The 23,522-nt window shown below is 42.6% G+C and overlaps 4 protein-coding genes across 6 annotated transcripts; all 4 read left to right on the top strand.

The window, feature by feature from the left end:
• The first annotated feature begins 2,866 nt into the window (after positions 1 to 2,866).
• On the top strand, positions 2,867 to 5,201 carry LOC141658547 (F-box/LRR-repeat/kelch-repeat protein At2g27520-like). 3 transcript variants are annotated; one of them, XR_012549296.1, is made up of 4 exons: positions 2,867 to 2,931; positions 3,638 to 3,766; positions 4,460 to 4,523; positions 4,635 to 5,201. XR_012549296.1 is itself a non-coding variant. In XM_074465475.1 (3 exons), the coding sequence occupies exons 2-3, from the start codon at positions 3,670 to 3,672 to the stop codon at positions 4,909 to 4,911; spliced, it is 1,131 nt and encodes a 376-aa protein (XP_074321576.1). In that variant the 5' UTR covers positions 2,867 to 2,931; positions 3,638 to 3,669; the 3' UTR covers positions 4,912 to 5,201. The 3 variants fall into 3 exon arrangements, 2 of the variants coding, with proteins under 2 accessions (XP_074321576.1, XP_074321575.1); XM_074465475.1 differs by having other exon boundaries at positions 3,638 to 4,523; XM_074465474.1 differs by having other exon boundaries at positions 3,638 to 5,201.
• Positions 5,202 to 6,671: 1,470 nt separating this feature from the next.
• LOC141658546 (putative F-box/kelch-repeat protein At3g17570) lies at positions 6,672 to 8,599 on the top strand. The gene is made up of 2 exons (XM_074465473.1): positions 6,672 to 6,766; positions 7,158 to 8,599. The coding sequence occupies exon 2, from the start codon at positions 7,180 to 7,182 to the stop codon at positions 8,380 to 8,382; it is 1,203 nt and encodes a 400-aa protein (XP_074321574.1). The 5' UTR covers positions 6,672 to 6,766; positions 7,158 to 7,179; the 3' UTR covers positions 8,383 to 8,599.
• Positions 8,600 to 9,960: 1,361 nt separating this feature from the next.
• On the top strand, positions 9,961 to 11,779 carry LOC141658544 (putative F-box protein At1g32420). Its single transcript, XM_074465472.1, has 2 exons — positions 9,961 to 10,000; positions 10,473 to 11,779. Exon 2 carries the CDS (start codon positions 10,496 to 10,498, stop codon positions 11,618 to 11,620), a length of 1,125 nt encoding a protein of 374 aa, XP_074321573.1. The 5' UTR covers positions 9,961 to 10,000; positions 10,473 to 10,495; the 3' UTR covers positions 11,621 to 11,779.
• Positions 11,780 to 22,013: 10,234 nt separating this feature from the next.
• LOC141587479 (F-box protein At3g07870-like) lies at positions 22,014 to 23,321 on the top strand. The gene has a single exon (XM_074408962.1). It carries the CDS (start codon positions 22,014 to 22,016, stop codon positions 23,319 to 23,321), a length of 1,308 nt encoding a protein of 435 aa, XP_074265063.1.
• Positions 23,322 to 23,522: the final 201 nt, after the last annotated feature.

Genomic DNA, 23,522 nt, shown 5'->3' with positions numbered 1-23,522 from the left:
AATTTATACCCTTCAAACGGAATATCAGCCAAGCCACAATCATCAACAGCTTCGCGGAAGTTATTCATCTGCCACTGCGCCCTCTGACCGCCCTTCATCTCATCCGCAAAGAGAATCTCATTGTAATCTCCAATGCAAATCCATGGCAAAGAGGATTGGCTGCCAAAATTCGCAAAAGCTTCCAAGATAAATGTCTATCCGTCACAACCGGCCAGCCGTAAAAACCCGTCACTCTCCAATCTCCAGTTTCCTCATGGATAATAAAGTCCATATGGTGAACTGAAGCCGACACAAACTCACAATTAACCCCTTTCTTCCACCAAAAAGCAAGACCTCCAGACCGCCCCACACTATCAACCTCCAAACCCTCAAAACCTTCGAACTTAGCACGGACGGACCGTAATTCACGACCACTTAGTTTCGTCTCGCTAAGAAACACCATGGCCGGGGCCTCCCTTCGTATTAGGTGACGAAGGCCACCAACTGCATCGGGGTGGCCCAAACCCCGGCAGTTAAAGATCAAGATATTCATTGGGCCCGGCGGGGTTGAGATCCCTCAACCTCCGCCTCAGGTATAATGACGCCCCCGTCTATTGTAGCCTTAATCTTCTTTCCCCCCTTCACCGCAACCCCTGTATCCTCCCTCCCTCTTTTGCCAATCAGCTCCCCCATCGGCTCTCTTTGCTCCACTCCACTCTTCTCCCTTGGAGCTCGCACCCACTTCATGCTCTTTCCGTCCTGTTTGTCTTTCCCACCCTTCTCCCCCTTCTCCGCATCCCCCAATATCCCTTCCTCTACCTCCATGACAATCTCTCTTCCCACCCACAAAGCATCATCCCCGCCCTTCTCCTTTCCTCCTGCCCCTGCCCTACCCTCCTCCCCTACTGTCTCCTCCCTCAATCCTTCCACTCTCCCTTCATTAGTAACCACAGCCTTCTCTCTAACCACCACCATCTCTCCCTGCTTATTACAATTCACCTCTCCATCACGAGTCTCCATATCCCGCTCCTGACCCCCTGCTCCCTTAACATGTTCAACACACTTTTTCATCCGCAAACCAACCGCAATATTCTGGAGCTTTGCAATAATACTAGTCACAGCATCTTCCTCATCCCGCATTGCCTGTTTGTCAAAATCCGATTGAAGCGATTTTGCAGCCTTTCCCACACCTTCTTTAACAGTTTTTGTGATTTTCCATGGTGATGCACGGAGCCACTCACCGAATTGAAGCTCTTACTCCTCATACGGTCCGTACTCACAATCTTTTTCCTCGTGCCCTAATTGCCCGCAGCCGTAACAAAAGGTTGGTAACCGCTCATACTTGACATCAAACGAAACAACCCTACCCTTCGACATAGCAATCGGGATAGTGGCTTTCAACGAGTGTCGTACATCGTGCAATATACGAATTCTTATCGCTCTATCCATCTCCGGATTAGGTTCCAATTCCATCCCAATATATGTCCCAAGAGCCGCCCCAATTTTCTTAGCATTCGACTCGTTAGATCGACCCGATATGGGCAAATCATAGACTCTCGCCTACAAAGGAATGTGATGAAGAGGGATATCAGTGATCTTACCCGTCGTATTTGGTTCATTGAAGCACCATACAAATTTGTCAAAATGCCACGGTTGATTATCGAGCACCTTCTCCTTATCACGTAAAGTCCCAAATCGAAACACGAAAGTTTTGTCCTTTGCGTCCACAACATTGCCTATGATCGGTTGTATTGGATTCCACAACTTGGTCATTGTTTCAATCGCTGCCTTAACATTGATGGATTTTTGTGCCCAAATACGCCCTACTAACATCAGTCTCCCTTTCTCGGCCTCCTCGTCTGTACCCTCATCCCACATAACTGCATTCGTGTTCTCCCTTGCATCCTCAATCATTATACCCTTGCCCTTACTCGACGTCGAAGCCATAAAATCAAACTGTCTCTGACCCTGCACAAAGAAAAGCAAGAACGAAAGCAAACCGAAGCCAATCTCCCGTGAAAATACAGGAGAAAGCCTCAAAAAAATGGAGGAAAACCTAAGACCCACCCTAGACCGAAACCCTAGGAGACGAAACCCTAGAAAAGTTTCAGTAGAAATACTAATATTTAGAAAGCACGGTATTTTAGAATGTCATGTGTAGAGAACTTAACAATTAGAGCTAATAATAATAATAATAATAATATATAAATAAACTTTGAATTTTATTTGTAATTATCTACAATTGTTAATGTGTAAAAATACTAAGAATTAAAATAGAACGAATTTTACATACTCGGAATAAGTTTATGATTAAAAAAAGAAGATTGTCTTCAGTAACTAAACCGCCACCGAGACCCGAGTTCGGTCGGATAGGGATGAAGTGTGTTGTTAGGGCTAATCATTTTCTGGTTCAACTTTCTGATCGTGACTTCCATCATTACGATGTATGTAAACAATGCAACTTCCTTCCTTAAACTCTCTTTTTAGTATGATTTTTTGGTTACGAGTTGCTTTCATTCTTATTTTTTCTATGGTTTTTTGTTTTTTTCTCTTTTGTTTTTATTTTCATAACCTAAATATGTTCATAATGATGGATGATTTCAACCCGTGCAAGTAAGTGTTTCAAATAAGTTTGTAACCAAGTCCTTTTTAATTAATAAACAACCCCAACAATGTTTTGGAAGCTCAAATATTCAAGACTATATTAGGTTACCCGTATGCATCGAAGAAACCATACTTACCATAATAATTAGAGGTGAACCAATATTATAACCCGTGCACGGGCACAAAACCTAGTAATCTAGATACTTAGGGCACGTTCGCAGCATACATATATAAATACTTGGGTAAGACGGCGATAAAGATTAGTAATTGCATAGTGAATTGGTGATCTTAGGAGAAACCAGACGCTTAAGTGTCATTGCTGCCTTTCAACATAGAAGCCCGGCCAAGGTATATTCAAACTTTCATATATGATATTTTTAATAACTTTAGAATAAGGTAATTCGGCTGCGTGTTTTCTTAGAGTGATTGGTATATTGTATATTGCGAGAAAATATTGGTCGAAACTCGAAATTGATATGAAGGGAATCTAAGATTGGTAATTGATTAGTGTTATGTTTTTGTGCAGCGGTAGGAATTACCAGCAAACTTAAATTTAATACAGTAACTTTTAATTAGTTACTTAATTATTTCTTTTCAAGAAAGATTGATTCCTGGAAGCATATGCATTAGAGAGTTTGTTTAATTGTTTAAGATTCTACTGAATCAGTTTAGAAAGCCGCTTTTTAATAATTTCTTGTTTGAAATAGTTATGTTGATGAAAATAATTTACCCAATTTGATACTGTCTTCGTCCCAATCATTTATTTGACTTTTAGTTCTATGAAAACAGAAGTTTAATCAAAAAGAAAAAAAATAGCCACTGTTGCAAATATCATACGGAACACCGGGTGTATAGGTATATAGGATAAATGTTTTCCTTCTCCCTAAGTAGTTTGCTTTTGTCTTGTTCATATCATATGAGTATATTTGACCTGTTTTAAGTTTAACACAAATATATTCGTCTTAAATAAGAACTTGCCTTCTAGATTACAAGAGTTAAGACTCAATCTCCCAATATTTCTGTGTAACTAATTTGTATATGATATTATGATCAGCCAAATTTGCTCAAATTTTCTCGACGAACAAGATGGTTGAAGGGTATTTTGATCGCCTTCCATGTGATATCCTTCACAACATTGCACTGATGCTACCATTCAGCTCAATCAAGCAACTGAGGTACTCGAGTAAGTTTTGGTACAACCTTCTAACTGACCCCAAGTTTGTAGATTTACAATTAACTCAAGCACTTCAAAAACCACCTGGCTATCTTTTTACTCCCATTACCAAATCTTGGCCAAAGAAAAAAGTATGTTATTTTGTGGAACAATCAGGGGGCCATCTTAGTACCTCGAAGATATTTGAGTACACATACGACCACAATGAACCTGAACAATTTGGTAGGTTTCAGTCAAGTGGAGGTTTGATGTGTGCCTATTTGAGGGAATCGTGTTACTTTCGTATTTTCAATCCATATATAGGGGAGCAAGTTCAAGTTCCTCGTGATTCCAACTTTAAAAGATGGCGCTTTTTTAGTTTCATTTTCAGTTATTCACCGTCCATCAAAGAATATAAGATTCTTAAGATTGGACGATTATATAGTGGACCAATCGTGGGTGAGATTTGCACACTTGGTTCCAACATTTGGAGGGATTTACAAGATGTTCCCAGCAATTTATGGTATTGTGATCCACATACTCAATGTCAAGGGAACCTGTTTTGGATGGAAGAGCATGATTTACATTTTTTTGATATTGTTTCCGAAAAATTACATGTTATTCCTGGCCCTCCAGTATTCAATCGTGTGCATGTGACGCATTATAGTAATACGTATGAAAAACTCATGAGAAATAGTCTTATAAGCATGGGTCATACTGTAGGATATGTACATAATAACGGATTGTGGGTATTGGAAGACAAAACCAAGGGCATATGGATGAAAAGGTACCATTTTTCAATCCCGTCTTTAAACGAATATTTTAATCCTATGCTTATTGGTACAACAGACAATGACCATTTGTTTGGCCACGGGGAATGCTCCAACGTCGTCTTCAGCCACGACATGGGATGTACAGGCTTAAGGGTCATGGAGTTGAACTTGGGCGATGTGGACGAAGAGCAGCAGAGAAGAGCAGAGTTTATTGCACCTCATGTTAGAAGTTTTGTGTCTCCGGTTAGAATAATGAAAATGGGAAAGATGTTAAATGACAAGGAAAAATCGGTATTAGACACATTGAAGTTGGATTATGATGCTACTAAAGATGATCTTATCAACAGAATGTATGAATTCTTGCAGGCATATCAAAAAAATGATAAAAGCGACGAATTATAACGAGGGTGCACGATGGCGTCCCCGTTAGGCGAGGGTCCAGGAAAGGGTTCCACCATAAGGGTGTAATTGGGGCAAGCCCTTCCTTGCCATTTTGACAAGATGCCGCTCCAAGGACTTGAACCCGTGATCTCACAGTCACAAAGCAACACCTTAACCGGTGCGCCAAGACTTCTCTTCAAAAAGTTTAGCTTGATATTTCAAGTTTTTTTTGTGTGTGTACAGTATTGTGGATACTCAGATGAGAGTATCCAAAATGCAATATGTCGTTGGAGTTGGACACCGAGACGGAGACGGGGATGGCGTATTTGTACTTGCTTGAGAAAAAAGAATATTAGTAAAAATTTTGATTTTTAGATTTTTGCTTTACCTTTATTTTTATTTTATTAAAAATTATTATCCTTTCACCTGTATACCGTCATTTTGTCAACCATTTTTTTTAAAGTTATAAAAAACAAGCCTAACACTTTCAAATAACGATTCATGTTATCGACCACTGATCATTCTGGTACTAAGGCGACAAGCACCTCTCGAAATTTAGAATTGGCCGATACAAAAGTAATACTCCGTATGTAGCGAAATTTAGTATTGGCCGATACAAAAGTAATCCTCCGTATGTACTTGTTGTGACTTGGCCACTTGGGTAAATGTCTATATATATTGGATTGGGTAAAAGTGTAGGAACACATGTTGTGTAGCGACTGTAGCCCATGGAAGATTAGAACAAGCTCATACATGACGATTGAGCCCGAGACAACGTACATTGAATGATTGAAACATACAACCTTAAGAGGCGCGCAAACCGCCAAGAAATCAAGTGTACATAAGTTTGTAACAAAAGAGGGGGCATGTTCCCAAATAAAACATCCATTACAAAGGCTTGCATCCGCGGCGGGGAATTTCGCTAGTGCATCCGCAACCTTGTTGGCCGATCTCTTCTCAAACACAAGCTCCAGTCGTGGTGAGACTTGTCATATTTTTAGCCACAATTTCTTATCATAAAAAGTCAATAAATCTTATCAATAAGTTCTTTAAAAGAAAAATTCCTTATCCTAAAAAGATCGGAATAAATTTGTGTAGAATGTGAAATTAATATTATAAATATTTAAATACAAAAGATTATATCCATTAATTATAACTTATCATGTCTACACATATAGTATATGCTAAAAATATCAAACACTATTCTAGGAAATATTTTTAGGCGGAAAAAATTGGAATTTCGCCTATTCATTTAGTAAATAGGGGATTCTACTCAACAAAATTGTATTTATTTTTGGGAAAGGGGTGCGGATGCACCCGCTACATCCCCGTTAAAAGCGCCTCTAAGGTCGGATTAAGATCGGAATACATAAAAATAGTTTCTAACGCTTTTCTTTTACGATTTTTTTAATCAAAAAAACATTTTTTAAAAAAATAAATATATTTTGCAGTTAGCAATTATTTTATTATTAAATTCGTTTTTTTAATCATGTTTGTAATTTTAAGTTCTAAAAAATAATAAAATTCTTGATTTACCTTTGACCCAACAAGTCGACCCATTCAGATCGGGTTTTGAGTTCTTGACCCTAGAATAATGGGTCATTTCGAATTCAGGTCGAAAATTTCGAGTTTGGACCTAGAAAAACGGGTCAGACCAGGTTTTCGGGTCGGTCCAGAGTTTGACAGGCTTAGTGTAGCCCGACCCATAAGTATTAGGGCACGATTACATAAATATTTATGGAAGACAAGCTGCGAGATTACCCATAAGTATTAGGGCAAGATTAGCCGTGGCGTTGCAAGGTGCAAATTGGTGATCTGCGAGAGAAACGGCGTGCGCCCTAAGTTTCATTGCTGCCGTTTAATAGAGAAACCCAAGGTACATTCAAACCATAGCTACTTAATTGTACTTTTAAGAAATATAATTTCTTGTTTGAGATAGTTATGTCAAATTGTCGATGTAAACAATTCGCACAATTTGATGATACTCCCTCCATTCGTCTCATTATCATTTGTTTTAATTTTAGTTTTTTGTGAGTGATATTTTAATCAAAACTAAAAAATTATTCGGATGGAGATTGTACCTGGTACAAACTAGTGCGAAAGCTGGTCCATCATTTTTATTGGGGGGTACTCTTTAAAAGTATCACAATCATATGTTGAAACATTACCAAGTTTAATATATTAGAGCCCAAAATATGATGTCCTCAAATATTCTGGCTTCGCCATTGTCGACTAATAACTGAATCTCTTGTACATATGATCGTCAGCCAAATTTGCTCAACGATCAAGATGGCTGAAGTGTACCTTGATCGCCTTCCACGTGAAATACTGTATAACATTGCACTGATGCTACCGTTCAGCTCAATCATACAACTGAAGTGGTCGAGTAAGTATTTGTATAACCTTCTGATAGACCCCAAGTTTGTAGATTTGCATTTAGCTCATGCACTTGAGAAACCACCTGGCTATCTTTTTACTCCAATTACCAAATCTTGGTCGGAGAAAAAATCATGTTATTTTGTGGAACAATCCGGGGATCAGCTTAGTACCTCCAAGATCTTTGAGTACCCATGCGATTACTTTGAACCTAAAAATTGGGATAATTATTTTCAATCAAGTGGAGGTTTAATGTGCGCCTATTCGAGTCAATCGTGTTGCTTTCGTATTTTCAATCCCCATAAAGGAGAGGAAGTTCAAGTTCCTCGTGATCCCAAATTTAAAAAATGGTGGTTTATTAGTTTCATCTTCAGTTATTCACCGTCTATCAAAGAATATAAGATTCTTAAGATGGGAGAATTAATTTGTGGACGACCCGTGGCTGAGATTTGCACACTTGGTTCCAACATTTGGAGGGAAATATTAGAAAATGTTCCCAACACTAATTGGCATACTGATCGGTGTACCTATTGTCAAGGGAATCCATTTTGGATGGATACGTCCAATATACATTTTTTTGATCTTGTTTCTGAAAAATTTCATGTTATTCCTGGTCCTCCAGTACTCGAGGTTGTTCGTGTAAAACTCATGACGAAGACTCTTATAAGCATGGGTGACACAATAGGATATTTGCATAATAACAAATTGTGGGTGTTGGAAGATAAAACCAAGGGCATCTGGATAAATAGGTACGATTTTTCAATCCCGCCGTTATACAATTGGGCTACGCTTACTGGTACCACAGAGAATGGGCATCTGTTTGGCTACATGAGACTTTCAACCAACGTCTTCAGTCACGACATGGGGTGTACGGGGTTCAGGGTTATGGAGATGAACTTGGACAACCACGGGGGCAAGGAGGATACGAAATGGAACGAGTACATCGCACCTCATGTTAGAAGTTTCGTGTCTCCGGTTAGAATCATAAAAATGGGAAATAAGCTAAATCAGAAGGAAAAATGGGTATTAGACACATTGAAGTTGGATTATGATGCTACTAAAGATGATCTTTTCAACAAAATTTACGAACTCTTGCAAGCACATGAAAAAAAATGATAAAGGCGAAATCTCCTAATGAAGATACTTAGAAGAGTGTATTAATTAAATGGCGTTGTTGGTGGAGATGGATGTGTATTTACGAGAGAGTAGGGACGGATCCAGGAAAATTATCCGAAAAAGTTATGAATATCGCGAAAACATGTTTTTACTACGTATAGAAAATTAAATTACAAACTCAAATGTGCAATTAATGAACCTTGTGTAATAGTTTACAATTTTCATTTAGTAGCTCAACATCTAATCTCTATTTTAATTTCTGGCATTACTTTTGATTATAGCTTTATAATACAAGAAAACTGTATAACCATTCAATTGGTCTCCCTTGTGACGGGTTACCATTTGTGGCGGATATTTTGTGAGATAAAATGGTAACAAAATGGGTTAGTGGAGAAAGGGGACCACATGAATAGTGCTGCAGAGAGAGAAAAAGTGGGTACTTTGTGAGATAAAATGGTATCCGTCACTCCAAAGTGACGGATATTGTTGGTCACAAATGAGATTTTGTGATAACCATTAGTCCATTACTAGGTAATACGGAGTAGTTTTTTAATTTCATGTTATAATTCAACAATTTATCTCCATTTTTATTTTTCTGTGACAATTTTAATTTCTTTTTTCTTGGAAACAAGCCCCCCAAAGGAGTTTTTATACGGATTCTGTGTCGAGTTAGGGTCAGAAACAAGTCAAAGTAACATCTTTTTCTAGATGTTTACTTTATTTGATTTTAATAACGGTTTTTCTATAATTATAAACATATACCCCCTCAATTATTTTATATATGACGTTTTCATTTTACGAGGTGTCTTTGACTTTGATTTTTATGAAAAATACTCTAGAAAAAATTATAAAAATCATATCGTTAGATTCGTCATGAAATTTGCTTTCATAAGAGTATACATTTCATATTATTAGCTCATATATTTTGAGAGATATTGAAGAGAGAAGTGATTGTTTGAGAATGACATATATAAAATAATGGAGGGAGTAATTATTTTAAGTTTTGTAATTATTATCTAGTTTAGTATTAGTATTCGTATACTCTGTATATATGATATTATATATGTTTTCTCTCGGGATAGAGAGAGTGAGAATAAACGGTGAAAAGGGGTATATAGGATATTAGTAATAAGAATAATTTTTTTTTTAGGGCAAAATAAGAATAAATATTTGATAATAAATGACTATATTTTTTGGTGATTATTTGAGTAATTAATCATATAGTAAAACTCCGTTTTAAATCAAATATAAGCATACTTTATTCTAAAATTTTGAAGCTTACTTATTTTTATCGTTTTATATTAGTTTCATTTTGCTTTACCTACAGTCCTACAGCCATAGGTTTTCAATAAATTTACCCAATTACAGGTCGGGCGGGCCTTCACCCTAAATATGTGGGTAATTATCTAGTGAGTAATTTCGAGAGTAGGGTTTATTATCCGGCGGGTTATTTAGAGTTATTTCCGGATAGGTTTCCATCTGTTTTTCGGGTTAGTCATCTTTTGACAATTCTAGGTTATTAGGTCACGTTTATACATTTAAATTGATTGAAACTCGAAATTGTCCGAAACCAGGCACCCTAATTGTTCATTGCTGCCGTTCAACAGAGAAGCCCAAGGTACATTCAAACTTTCGTATATGATATTTGTATTAACTTTAGAATAAGGTCATTCTGCTCCATGTTTTCTTAGGGTTATTGATTGGTATATTGTATATTGTATATTGCGTGAAAATATTGGTCGAAACTCGAAATTGAGAATCTAGTATTGATAACCCAGTTGTTAATTAAATGTACTACTTTCAAGAAAGATTGATTCTTTGAAGCATATGCATAATCGACCTTGACTGATTTTTTTTAATAATTTCTGGTTTGAAATAGTTATCTGGATGTTAACAATGCGCACAATTTGATACTCTCTTCGTCTCAATCATTTGTTTGTTTTTAGTTCTATATGAGTGTAATTTTAGTTAAAAAGAAAAAAAATGATTGGGATGGAGATAGACATTGTTGTGTATATCCAACACTCCCTTACACAATTTAGCAGTTTGTCGTCTAATTAAGTTTTTTTTTTTCATAATATTATTATCAGGTGGATCTATTTGGATATGCTCGATGAACAAGATGGTTGAAGGGTATTTTGAACGCCTTCCATGTGAAATCATGCAAAACATTGCACTAATGCTACCGTTCAGCTCAATCATACAGCTGAAGTACTCGAGTAAGTTTTGGTATAACCTTCTGACAGACCCCAAGTTTGTCGATTTACATTTGACTCATGCACTTCAGAAACCACCTGGCTATCTTTTTGCTGCGTTTCCCAAATCTTGGCCAGCCGGTGTGCTACTTGTCAATCAAGCATGTTATTTTGCGGAAGAATCAGGAGGTCAGCTTAGTACCTCCAAGATGTTTGAGTACTCATTCGACCGCTATGAACCTGAAAGATATGCTACTTTTCAATCAAGTGGAGGTTTGATGTGTGCCTATTCGAGTGAATCAAGTTACTTTCGTATTTTCAATCCCCATATAGCAGAGGAAGTTCAAGTTCCTCGTGACCCCAAATTTAAAAGATGGCGCTTTCTACGTTTCGTCTTCAGTTACTCACCGTCCATCAAAGAATATAAGATTCTTAAGCTGGGAAAATTATATTGTGGATCTACCGTGGCTGAGATTTGCACACTTGGTTCTAACATTTGGAGGGATGTACAAAATGTTCCCACCAACTTTTGGGGTTTTGCTGACCATATTCAATGTCAAGGGAATCCGTTTTGGATGGAAAAGTCCAATTTACATTTTTTTGATATTGTTTCCGAAAAATTTCATGTTATTCTTGGCCCTCCAGTACTTGATCGTGTTCCTATGACGCATAGCAACGGTACACGTATATATTACCTGAGTACAAGTCTAATAAGCATGGGTGACACAATAGGATATGTACATAATAACACACTTTGGGTGTTGGAAGACAAAACGAAGGGTATATGGATAAACAAGTACAAATTTTCAATCCCGTCGGTGATGGACGTTTTTGCTACGCTTATCGGTACCTTAGAGTGTGGCCATCTGTTTGGGTATATGCGCCATTCAACCAATGTCTTCAGCCACGACATGGGATGTACAGGTTGCAGAGTCAAAGAAATGAACTTGGACGAGCATGGGAGAGAAGAGGATAGAAAATCGATAGAGTATATGACACCTCATGTTAGAAGTTTCGTGTCTCCGGTTAGAATCATAGCATGAAAGCATATGAAAAAGATGATAAAGGCGAAGACTCAAAATGAGGGTGCTTTTTTAAGTATTAAATGACGTTGTTGATGGAGATGGAGGTGCTTTTTTATGTATTAGCAGTTACGAATCCAGGATTTTAAATCTGGATAACTTATATGATAAGCGTTGTGTATTTGTGTGAGAGAAAGAATATTAGGAAAACCAGCAGCTTAATAGAAATGTTTGATAATTAGCGGGTTTGAGTTAATAAATTATTCATCTTTGTGTAAAAGGCTGAGAGATTCATTTTTTTATGATCTATGAGGTTGAATATACAGGATCGATCGAGTAATTACTCGTTGACTCGTTGTGACTTGAGCGAATGTCAAAAACATACCAGCCATTGCTAAAAATTCACAATTCGATGTATATGCGAATCGTTTGAGATTTAAGACGGATATTTCGTCTTAAGCAAGACTTACTCGTACTACTATAGCTCATAAAATATTAGAAATAGCACATAGAGAATAATGACTAAGGCCCAGCTTAAATTTATCAAACCGAAGACGAAACCTTGGGCCACAGAAATGCTCAACAAGGCCGTCCTCCGTTGGCATAATTTGGTCCGAGTTTAAATTCATCAAATCTATGACGAAAGTTTTACATTCAATGTGACTGTATCGCTCTCTTCATAAAGTCTGGACTTTTAAGTTAAAAAAAAATCGCAAAAATCTATTTAAGTTGGTGTACCCTAACCCTTAAGCAATAGGGCACGTTTACATTATTACATACGGATTGCGGAGTATATAATATAATTGTGTAAGACCGTCTACAAAGATTATTCGTTGCATGACGAATTGGTGATCTTTGAGAGAAACCAACGTGCGCCCCTGCAAGTACCTGTTAATTGCTGTACTGCTGCATGTTTTCTACTTTTCTTATATAGATTGTAATTCTGTTGCATGTTTTCTTATATAGATTGTATATTGCGAGAAAATATTGGTCGAAACTCGAAATTGATATGAAGGAATAAGTCTAAGATTGATAAACCCTCTTATTAACTTCCGTCATCGATTAGTGTTACAGTATTATGAAACGATTTTACACTAAAAAGTGAAACTAGTCTACAAATAAAAAATATGATTACAAAAACTAAAGTATGTGTTCCGGGTGTAATTCCAGAGCAAGTATCGTTACCACCCGTGGCTTGTAGAATAATGTCTTGAGTTGAACCCTTCTTGCCTCTATCGTTCCTCTCGGCTCTCCTGCAACAACGAACGAACTGAGGGTTTGGCTTTGTGCCAAGCGTACTCACTCCGACGCTCAAGTCAGTAAACTTAAAGGATTAAGTTGTATTACTTGGCTAGGTAGGTATTGTAGAGAGATAAAGAGGATATTACCAGATGAATAGTGTATTTAGGTTAAGTTGTGGGATCCTTTCCTTAATGAAGGTTGAGGAGTATTTATAGACTTTCACCTTTTGTCACGTAGTGGCCAAGTGGCCAAGTGGCTAGCAGGTGGAAAGACTGTTCTACCCTCGGCCGATGGACCTATGGCAGGCCGGCCGACGGGTCTTGGATATGAGTACGCGGGTATGTCTCCTACAGCTAGGTGCCGTGTCGGGACCCGTGTGACAGTAGATGGATTGCGTCGGCTAGGTCAGTTCGATATGTTGACTTTCTTTGTGGATGTCTCTGACCTTGCTCAGTGTGTTGACTTGGTCAACGGTGCAGAATATGCCCCATCAATTTGCCCCTAGCGTAGTCTATGCCGTGGTATGGGCTCCGATGTATGTTGAGCATATATTCTGCACAAATAATTTTCACAAATTTTTGTGTATCGGCTTCTTCTTGTGCATCGGCGTGGCTCTTGTTAGGCCGTACCATATACCATATCCCCCCTCCGCATGGATGCGTAAAGGGCATCCGATGTGGAAAAGAAACATGACGCTGGCTGAGACCAGGGCTGAGAGTGCTTGGTTGATTTTGATTGCCCCAGCCCCGTGCTTCCTAGCTTGGTTGATCGGTGGCGGGGAGACTAGATACCTAGGAATTTGTTGAGGAAGATGAATAGTCGAAGAGATGTGAATGGGCGTGTTGAAGACGCTTGGTCACTGTTGCATTGATTGACGTTTAACTGTTGCGACGATTGACATTCCGTGGTTGCATGCTCGACACGTGTCTGCTCGCTGATTGGCTGTCGCTTCATGGGTCCGTGCTCGATTGGTCCTTCTTCATGGGCTTTTTCCCTATAAATAGGCGCTTTTTCCGTGATTTTGGCCACTAATTTCATTTTCTCAAATTTTCTCCAAAATCTTCATCTTTCTAAACTTTCAAGGGCTTCCTTTTCTTCCAATCTTCAGAGTCTTTGATCCGGCGAGTGTTTTTTCTTTTAAGGTAAACAAACGAACTTTTTCATCTCTTATTTCGTTAATAATCGTTGTGAACATGTCTTCTGCTTATGCCGGGACTAGTACACCTGCGTCGGGGGGCCCTAGGTCTCCTTCTCCCGAAGTTGATCCTCAAATTCTGGAGGAGTGGGAAGATGATGATTCTTTAGGTGATTTTGGTGATGACTTTGGCGATGATGCGGAAAGTTCTCGTCCTAATGAGGGGAGACAGTATGTCATGGATCACGGCGATGTCTGTAAGGTTCGTCTTGACCGTGCTTGGTCCCATAAGCTTGCCAGTTGTTCCGGCGGGAAACTTTTCGAGGACCATTTTTTCTTTGGTAGGGGATACAAAATTGTTATCCCTGAGGAGGGTCAGGCCGTATGTTGTCCTCCGCCGGGCTATACTGGCGTATATATGCGGCATTTGGAGTACGGGCTCCGGTTTCCGCTGAATGGGTACGTTATGGCCATAATTAGAGCCATGAACGTTGCCGTTGCCCAACTGCACCCGCTGGCTATGAGAACCATAATCGGTTTTGTCTGGCTTTGTCTCTTTAAGGGAGAGGCTCCGACGGTGAATTTATTCCGCCGACTTCATCATCTTAAACCATCGATCCCTGGCCGCGTCGGATGGTACAGTGTGCAAACGGAGCAGGGTTATGTCTCTGTTGACAAACTTTCTTCTTGCAAGGACTGGCAAGGTCGGTGGGTGTACGTTAAAGTGCCGGATGACTATCCGCTGCCCCGCTCCTTCCAGCACCAGGTTAATTTGCGATGTGAGACTAGGGCGGAGCATGACAGATGGGTCACTCGGAAGCATCTTAAAATGGATGCCAGCAGGGTCGTTCTCAAGGGGGATGAGAGGCTGGCAATGAGGCTCTTTGAGGTGGACAAGAGTGGGATGCCGAAAAGATGGATTCCCCCGACGCAGATCATTCTTCTGGATGAGCCGCTTTGCTATGTCGGCCTCATACCGGCCCTAGCACGGGGTGAGTGGGGTCGGTGTGAGGCCCATCACCGCTCTCAATGTTTCTGCTTTTCGAACCTCGATTTATTTCCTCTACTTGACTCTTGCTTTGTTTCTTTTGCAGACCACTTTGGACCGGACTTATCTGAGGATATCCTTCGGAGAATGGGGCTGCACAAAGATAAAACCGTTGCTAACTTGCATCCCAAGGCTCTAGCCCATGACCGCCGGACGTCGCCGAATGATCTTATGGAACAGCGGCTGAAGGTCTTGAGCAAGGAGGAGGCGCAGGCGAGGGTTGTTAGCGGCGTAGTGCGTCGGACGCGGAAAACAAAGCCTTCAGCGGCAACGGCGTCGACACCGGTTCCAACTCCCATCTCCTCCCTTAAGAAGGTGGAGATTGTTGATATTCCCGATGAGGGGGACTCTGATGCGGAGGGATCTCCCCTTATTTGTAAGAGGAAAAGGACGGCCTCTACCGTTGGCAAGGAGGTGCCTCTTCCGGCCAAGAAGGCCAAACATGGTACCTATCTATCCTGTGGCTCAAATTTAGCCGGGTCATTAGGTGCCCCTGATGACAGGCTCTCTGATATGTCGAAATATGTTGATACTGATGCCTTTATTAAATTTTTGTAGACCAGCCGCCGCCGGCTTTTGCTCTCATTGGGCAGCAAGTGGAGGGGATCTCTGCGCAGGTTGGTGATCAAGGCGTCACCGTCAACTCTTCATCCCAGAAGGCTTCCCTCTCCCAGCTGCAGGCTGGTGGTCACAGTGTCACCACCGTCCCCTCATCCCAGAAGGCTTCCGTCTCCCAGCTTATAGAGGAAGGTACGAAGCTGATTAAGGAGCTGGCGAGGTGGAACGTGGTTACCGGTGCTCGTCTCATGGAGCAGGAGAAAGCCGTTGCTCAAGCTGTTTTTGAGCGTAATGCCACTAAGCAGGTGGCGGCGTCGGCGGCCGGATCTCCTTAATGAGCGAAGCTTAGGGAGATGCTGAGAAGGCGCTCTTGGCTGAGAGGAAACTCAGGGAGGACGCTGAAAAGGAGGTCCTTGCTGAGAGAGCCAAGGCCGAGGCTGCGGCAGCCGAAGCTGCGAAGCTGCTGGAGAAATGTAACCTTGTTCAGAGGCGTGCCGACCTCTATCTCCAGCAGAGGGACGAATCCAGGGGCCTGTTTAAGGCTCAGGCGGAGGTGATTCGGGGCAAAGAGGCCATCATCAAGCAAAAGGAGGAGGACATTGAGATGCTCCAAACCGTCATGCTCCCCAAACTGTGCGCTGAATTCGGGATTTGGCCAAGAAGTCGCTAGGGAAGTGATCGGGGAGCTTTTCCCTATTGATGGTTCCTTTCCGTGGGGCCAATTTGACGAGCTGCTTGATGATAAGCTCGAGGCTAAGGAGAAAGCCGTGGCGGAGAAGGCCAAGGAGGCGGTGAGGGCGAAGATGGAGAAGGAGGCGGCCGCGGAGAAAGCAGCTCTTGCTGAGAAGGCTAAGGCGGCCAAGGAGGAAGCCGAGAGGATGAGGGCAGCTGATGATGCCGAGGCCAAGGCCGAGGCTGCTAGGAAAGCTGCTGGGTTGCCCCTTGAAGAAGATGCGGCTACCGCTGCTGATGGCAAGCAGCAACAGTCATAGGGCGACGGGCGGCGGTCACCAGGCTCACCTGGCGTCTCGGATTGCCTTATCTCTTCACACACTACTATGTGCTGCTTGATGAGAACAAGTTTACAGCAGATCTGTTTCAGCCGTTCAGGGGCCAAATACTAAACCCTTCCTCTCTGCCATCTTTTGGCGCTTCAAATGATATACTTGTAACTTTTGCTTTTCTTCCCTGGTAGTTTGTACAACTTTGGCAGGTTGTGCTTTGGCTCATCCCAATGGGGACGGCCATTGTCTGTATTCTTTGTAATTTGCTGAAACATATTTAATAAGAGCTCGTTTCCTCTGCCTCCGGCTTGGCCGAGGTCTTTTCTCATCCTTGTCTGATTTTTTTTTATGTTATTAATTGGGCGCCTCCTCTGCTTCCGCCTTGGCCTGGTCGAGGCAGTCTTAGGTGTTTATTTCCTGAGTGTGATTGCCATTCTTGCCGGTGTGACGGTGTCGGCGGCGAGTGCTCCATGTTCGATCGCCGCTCTTGTCGGTGTGACAAAGGTGAGCCGGCGTCTATTTCTTGATCTTGATCCGCTCTTGTCGGTGTGACAGTGTGAGCCGGCGTCTGTTTCTTGATAGCGTGTTACGTGGCGTCTACCACTTGGAGTGACTGCGACGGCGTCTACCTCTTGGGGTGACTGCCGTGGCGTCTACTACTTGGGGTGACTGCGACGGCGCTGTATTTCTTCATAGCGACTGCCGCTCTTGTCGGTGCGACAGTGTGAGCCGGCGTCCGTTTCTTGATAGCGTGTTACGTGGCGTCTACCACTTGGAGTGACTGCGACGCCGTCTACCTCTTGGGGTGACTGCCGTGGCGTCTACTACTTGGGGTGACTGCGACGACGCTGTATTTCTTCATAGCGATCGCCGCTCTTGTCGGTGTGACAGTGTGAGCCGAGCGTACTGTTTCTTGATAGCGTGTTACGTGGCGTCTACCACTTGGAGTGATCTGCGACGCGTCTACCTCTTGGGGTGACTGTCGTGGCGTCTACTACTTGGGGTGACTGCGACGGCGCTGTATTTCTTCATAGCGACTGCCGCTCTTGTCGGTGTGACAGTGTGAGCCGGTGTCCGTTTCTTGATAGCGTGTTAGGTGGCGTCTACCACTTGGAGTGACTGCGACGGCGTCTACCTCTTGGGGTGACTGCCGTGGCGTCTACTACTTGGGGTGACTGCGACGGCGCTGTATTTCTTCATAGCGACTGCCGCTCTTGTCGGTGTGACAGTGTGAGCCGGCGTCCGTTTCTTGATAGCGTGTTACGTGGCGTCTACCACTTGGAGTGATTTGCGACGGCGTCTACCTCTTGGGGTGGATCGCCGTGGCGTCTACTACTTGGGGTGATCTGCGACGACGCGCTGTATTTCTTCATAGCGACCGCCGCTCTTGTCGGTGTGACAGGTGAGCTCAAGGCCCGTTTCTTGATATCGATCGCCGCTCTTGTCGGTATGAAAGGTGTGAGCGGCGTCGGTTTCTTTTAAATAACTGATGGGAAAAATTTACTTTGATGGAAGGCTTGGATGGTTTTTTCATTAGGTAAAAACATGCGTTGGGGTGTCCACAGCTGTTTTGGACACCTCCGCCGCTACATAAATTTTCACGAGATTACCAATGCCCTAATGGCTCATCACAGGCACACCTTCCCAGTCAGCCACTAGTTGTATCCATGAGGTCGCCCTCCTGCTGTAAGGACGGGCTTTTTCCTTTTTCGGACTTCTTCGCCTCTTTGAGGGATTGCATGTTGCATCCTCGGGCAGCTATCTGGACGTTGACCACCTCATCCTTCTCGTCTTTGGAGACGAGCTTATGCGCTTCCCCCCGGTCCGAGACATACATCAGTGTTAGGGCCCGGATGGACATCACTGCGTCGGCCTCGCTCAGGGTGACCCGGCCTATGAGAACGTTGTAGGCGGACGAGCCGTCGATGACCACGAACTCGGCTAGGACGTTTTTAGCCGCATTCTTTTCGCCGAACGTCACCGGGAGTCTGATTGATCCCAACGGTACCGGCCAGCCCCGAGAAGTCCGTATAGGGGTTGGTGCGGGGGCTCAAGTCCTTGATCTTCAGTGCCGAGGCCGAGAAAGCACTCTCCGAACATGATGTTCGTGTATGCGCGCCGTGTCAATCGTGCACCTCTTGACCAGGTGGTTGGATATGTCCAAATTGACTACAAGCGGGTCGCCGTGAGGAGCGATGACCCTTCGTAGTCCTTTCTTCCAATAGTCATATCGGGGATATTTGCAGAGGGGATCCCTGAGTTGGGCACAAAGTTGATGGCCTGATATAGCTCGTTCAGGTGTCGTTTGTGCCCATGAGCGGACCCTCCGTTTTCGTTGCCCCCGATGACAACATGAATCACTCCTATCCGCTCGAAGACGGACTTCTTATCTGAACTGCCGGCGTCAGTCTTTTGGCCTTTTGCAACGTACTTGCCGAGGCTTCCCTTCCGGATCAGTTCCTCTATGGCATTCTTCAGATGGCGGCAGTCGTTGGTTAAATGGCCGGTGTGGCCGTGGTACTCACAGTACTGGCTCGTGTCACCGTCACTTTTTGGCTTGGGGGGTCTCTCCCACTTCTGGCCCTCGTTTTTGCTCAGGGCGAAGACCTCGGCGGCTGATACGACGAGAGGGGTTTTTTCACTATACCGCCTCGGTGGTACGTTCTCGAATTCCACCCGCGCCCGCCGAGTCCTCGCTTTCCGGTCGGATCTGTCCGACCGTGACCTATTATTCTCACGGCGTCTTTCATCGGACCGCGACCGTTGTTGTCACAACGTATTTCGTCCCGGTCGTCCTCCCGCGACTCTTCTTTCTCGAGAGCTCGGCCTCGCTGGGATCTACCCAGGTCTTGTGATAGTCATCCACCTTGATGGCTTGGTCGGCCAACTTCCTGGCGGCGTCCAAGCCCAGGCCTCCGCTCTTGATGAGCTCATTTTTTAGGGCTCCCCTTGGGAGGCCCTTCATCAGCCGCGAAGGCCGCCAAATGATTAATTTCTCGAATCTGCTGGACCTTTCCATCAAACCTCTTCACATAGCTCCGGAGAGACTCGCCCCTCCCTCTGTCGATAGTCGGGAGGTCGATGTCTCTACGGCTCTTCTCTTTGTTGCAGGAATATCAAGGCTAGGAAAGCGTCCTTCAGGTCGGCGTAATAATACACCGAGCCGTCGGGAAGCCCTTTGTACCGGCTCCGAGCCATCCCATGCAAAGTTGTTGGGAAAACTCGCACTGACCTCATCAGGCTGTTCCCATACCGACATGTAAGACTCGAAAGCCTCAGCGTGGTCGGATGGATCACTATCTCCTTTGTATGAAATAGGTGGCAACTTGAGCTTAGTTGGCACCTGAACTTCTAGGACGTAGGCGTTGAGGGGCTGTCTGACCACGTGTCGAACGATACGTGGCGATCGGCTCCTCGCATTCCTAATCTGGCTCCTCCCCTCATAGCGGGAGGGACTCCTTCTTCGACTCGGACTTCTTCTCCAACTCGCCGAGTCGGACTCCTCCGCTCCTTTGGGATAAGCCTCGTTCGTGCGGCGGGGACGTTGTCCTCCCACGAGTGCGGGAAGGACTTAGGTCTGCCGCGCCCACTTTGGGCTCCCCTGGCGTCCTGACTGGGTCAGCTCCTCCTAGTGCTCCGTTCAAATTTCTCGAGTCACGTTTTGGGCCCCGGTCTCTGGTCGGTTTCCGCCGCTCTTGTCGGCGTGACGGTGAGAGCAAAGGCGACATCGATTAGGTCCAGGAGCATTTTCGGTTTCGCTACGTCAACCACCTGTCCCATGATGGTGACTGTTGGTCGGGCGGCGGCGTGTCGGGTATTATTGGCATCCCGAACTCTGGTTGGATTACTCCGCCGGTGCAGGGCTGTACGACTCCAGAGTTGTTGAAAGCATCATCTTGGTAGAACGCGGTTTCGTCGGTCACGACTGCGTCTTGTTGTTTCGACATTTTCTTAGCTTTTTTTGGGTGGGTTTTTGTTGTTTTTTTTTTTTTTTTTTGGGAATGAATATGACTAGCTTCTAGTGTCTATTCCCCACAGACGGCGCCAATTGTTCCGGGTGTAATTCCAGAGCAAGTATCGTTACCACCCGTGGCTTGTAGAATAATGTCTTGAGTTGAACCCTTCTTGCCTCTATCGTTCCTCTCGGCTCTCCTGCAACAACGAACGAACTGAGGGCTTGGCTTTGTGCCAAGCGTACTCACTCCGACGCTCAAGTCAGTAAACTTAAAGGATTAAGTTGTATTACTTGGCTAGGTATGTATTGTAGAGAGATAAAGAGGATATTACCAGATGAATAGTGTATTTAGGTTAAGTTGTGGGATCCTTTCCTTAATGAAGGTTGAGGAGTATTTATAGACTTTCACCTTTTGTCACGTAGTGGCCAAGTGGCCAAGTGGCTAGCAGGTGGAAAGACTGTTCTACCCTCGGCCGATGGACCTATGGCAGCCTACCGACGGGTCTTGGATATGAGTACGCGGGTATGTCTCCTACCGCTAGGTGCCGTGTCGGGACCCAGTGACAGCCGATGGATTGCGTCGGCTAGGGTCAGTCGATATGTTGACTTTGCTGTGGATGTCTCTGACCTTGCTCAGTGTGTTGACTTGGTCAACGGTGCAGAATATGCCCCATCAGTATGGAAAATGGCTAAATCAATCTCTTCATAAAGTCTGGACTTTTAACTTCATTCCTCAATTCAGTTGTTTGTTTCAATTCAGGCTGGTATGGGTTTGAAACTCAATTAAAGCTAAAATATATAAAATATAATATATTTTAATATTATAAAATCATGAAAATAAATATTTAATCAATAACTATATAAAAGTTCATTTACAATATTGCCATAATTTTTATTTTCACATTTTTTTGTTTGTTTTTAATTTGATACCCATAGGTATCAATCTCATACCCTCCCCCTCCTTGGGTATGAGAAACCCATACCTTATCAGTTTGAGGTATGGGTATGAAACCCTTATGTTTGCTAAACAAACACTTGGTATGGGTTTCGCTCATTCCAAACCCATACCTTATACCTTTTGTGTTTGAACCAAACTACACCCCTAAAAAATATGATTACAAAAACTAAAGTACGGAAAATGGCTACAAAGAACCCGTTTTACAGAATTCTTGTGTAGGGTATCTTTACATAAGTATTTGTGATCCAGCCCGATCCGTAATTATTAGGACGTGTTTACATCGTACAAGACCTGAAACCTATTGGGATTTTGGAATATAACATCAAGGCAAAAACAATGTCTTTTCCTAATTAAACTAGCTTTCCTAATTACATTAGAATTGTATTTTTAAAGTAGCTTTCCTAATTACGATTTCTATATAAACTAGCTTTCCTAATTACATATTGTATAATTTAGTATAAATTGAAATCTTGTGTTCAATTATTTTGCATCACAGAAGAACAAGCGAATAAGGATGCGAATGAGGATGGTTGGAGGGTATTTCTATAGGCTTCCATGTGAAATCCTGCACAACATTGTGATGATGCTACCATTCGACTCAATTATACAGCTGAGGCGCTCGTGTAAGTTTTGGTACAACTGTCTTACAGACACTAATTTTGTAGATTTGCAATTAACTCATGCACTTCAGAATTCTCGTGGCTGTCTTTTTGTTGCATACGGCAAAAATGGAAGGAATGAGGGAATGTATACTGTCGAACAATCAGGAGCTCATCTGAATGATCTGACTACCTCAAAGATCTTTAATTATAAAATCGGAAGATCTAGGTATTCGGATTTTCAATCAAGTGGAGGTTTGATATGTGTCTTCTCGAGGGAATCAATGAGCTTTCGTATTTTCAATCCCCATATAGGACAGGAAATAAAAGTTCTTGATGTTCCTAAATTTAAAGAATGCCATTTCTTACAATGGTGGTTCTTTAGTTATTTACCGTCCACCAAAGAGTATAAGATTCTTAAGATCGGGATAATAAGAAGCGAGGACGAGAGAAGAAACACGAGTTTCCAAGGAAATGTAGCTGCGATTACCACACTTGGTTCCAACATTTGGTGGGAAATAAAGAATGTTCCCACTTTTCTACCTTTTTCATCATTCGTAGAATGTCAAGGGGAATTGTATTGGATGAAAATGCCCAGTTTATTTTCATTTGATTTTGTTTCCGAAAAATTTCAAGAAATTCCTGGCCCTCCAAACAATCCTGTACATGTTCATGTGATACGTAATAGTTATGGACGTGTAATTGTGAATGATAAGCTTATAAGCATGGGTCATACTGTAGGATATGTAAAGGATTGCAGATTATGGGTGTTGGAAGATAAAACAAAGGGCATATGGATAAACAAGTACGATTTTTCAATTCCCCCGTTGCACAAATATGCTCGCGGGCTTGGATGTATCTCAGGGAATGGCGGTTTGTTTGGCTTCATCCATGATTCAACCAGTGTCTTTAGTCAAGACATGAGACGTACATCTTTCACGGCCATCGAAACTAAATTGGATCTGTATATAAGTGAAGAGGCTACGAAACATCTAATGTTTATCGCTCCTCATGTCAGAAGTTTAGTTTCTCCGGTTAGAGTGCTGAAAATAGGAAGTAAGCAAATTTATGATCATTCTGATCACATGGATATTAATCTCAAGAAAAAATGGGTACTAGAGACCTTGAAGTTGGATTATGACGCTTCTGAAGACGATCTTTTCGACAAAGTGTATAAATTAATGCGAGAATATGACAAGCAACCAAAACTGAATAGGCGATAACTTATACTCCATCCGTTCAGTCAATAGTTTACACTTTCTTTATTTCCCTCACAAAATAAAGCAAGTGTAAACTATTCAGCGGGACACAGAGAATAATAACTTGGTATTTTGGAAATTATTTTAGTACGAACCGATGAACTTCAACTAAAAGTTTCGGAAATTTTCCCTCATTCCGTAGAGGACATTGGGGAAGTATTTCAA

The sequence above is a fragment of the Silene latifolia genome, chromosome 6 (genome assembly GCF_048544455.1).
Source record: "Silene latifolia isolate original U9 population chromosome 6, ASM4854445v1, whole genome shotgun sequence".
In the NCBI taxonomy this organism is placed as follows: Eukaryota; Viridiplantae; Streptophyta; class Magnoliopsida; order Caryophyllales; family Caryophyllaceae; genus Silene; species Silene latifolia.
Note: the sequence above shows the minus strand (reverse complement) of the source record. Positions and strands in the feature narration are given on the sequence as shown.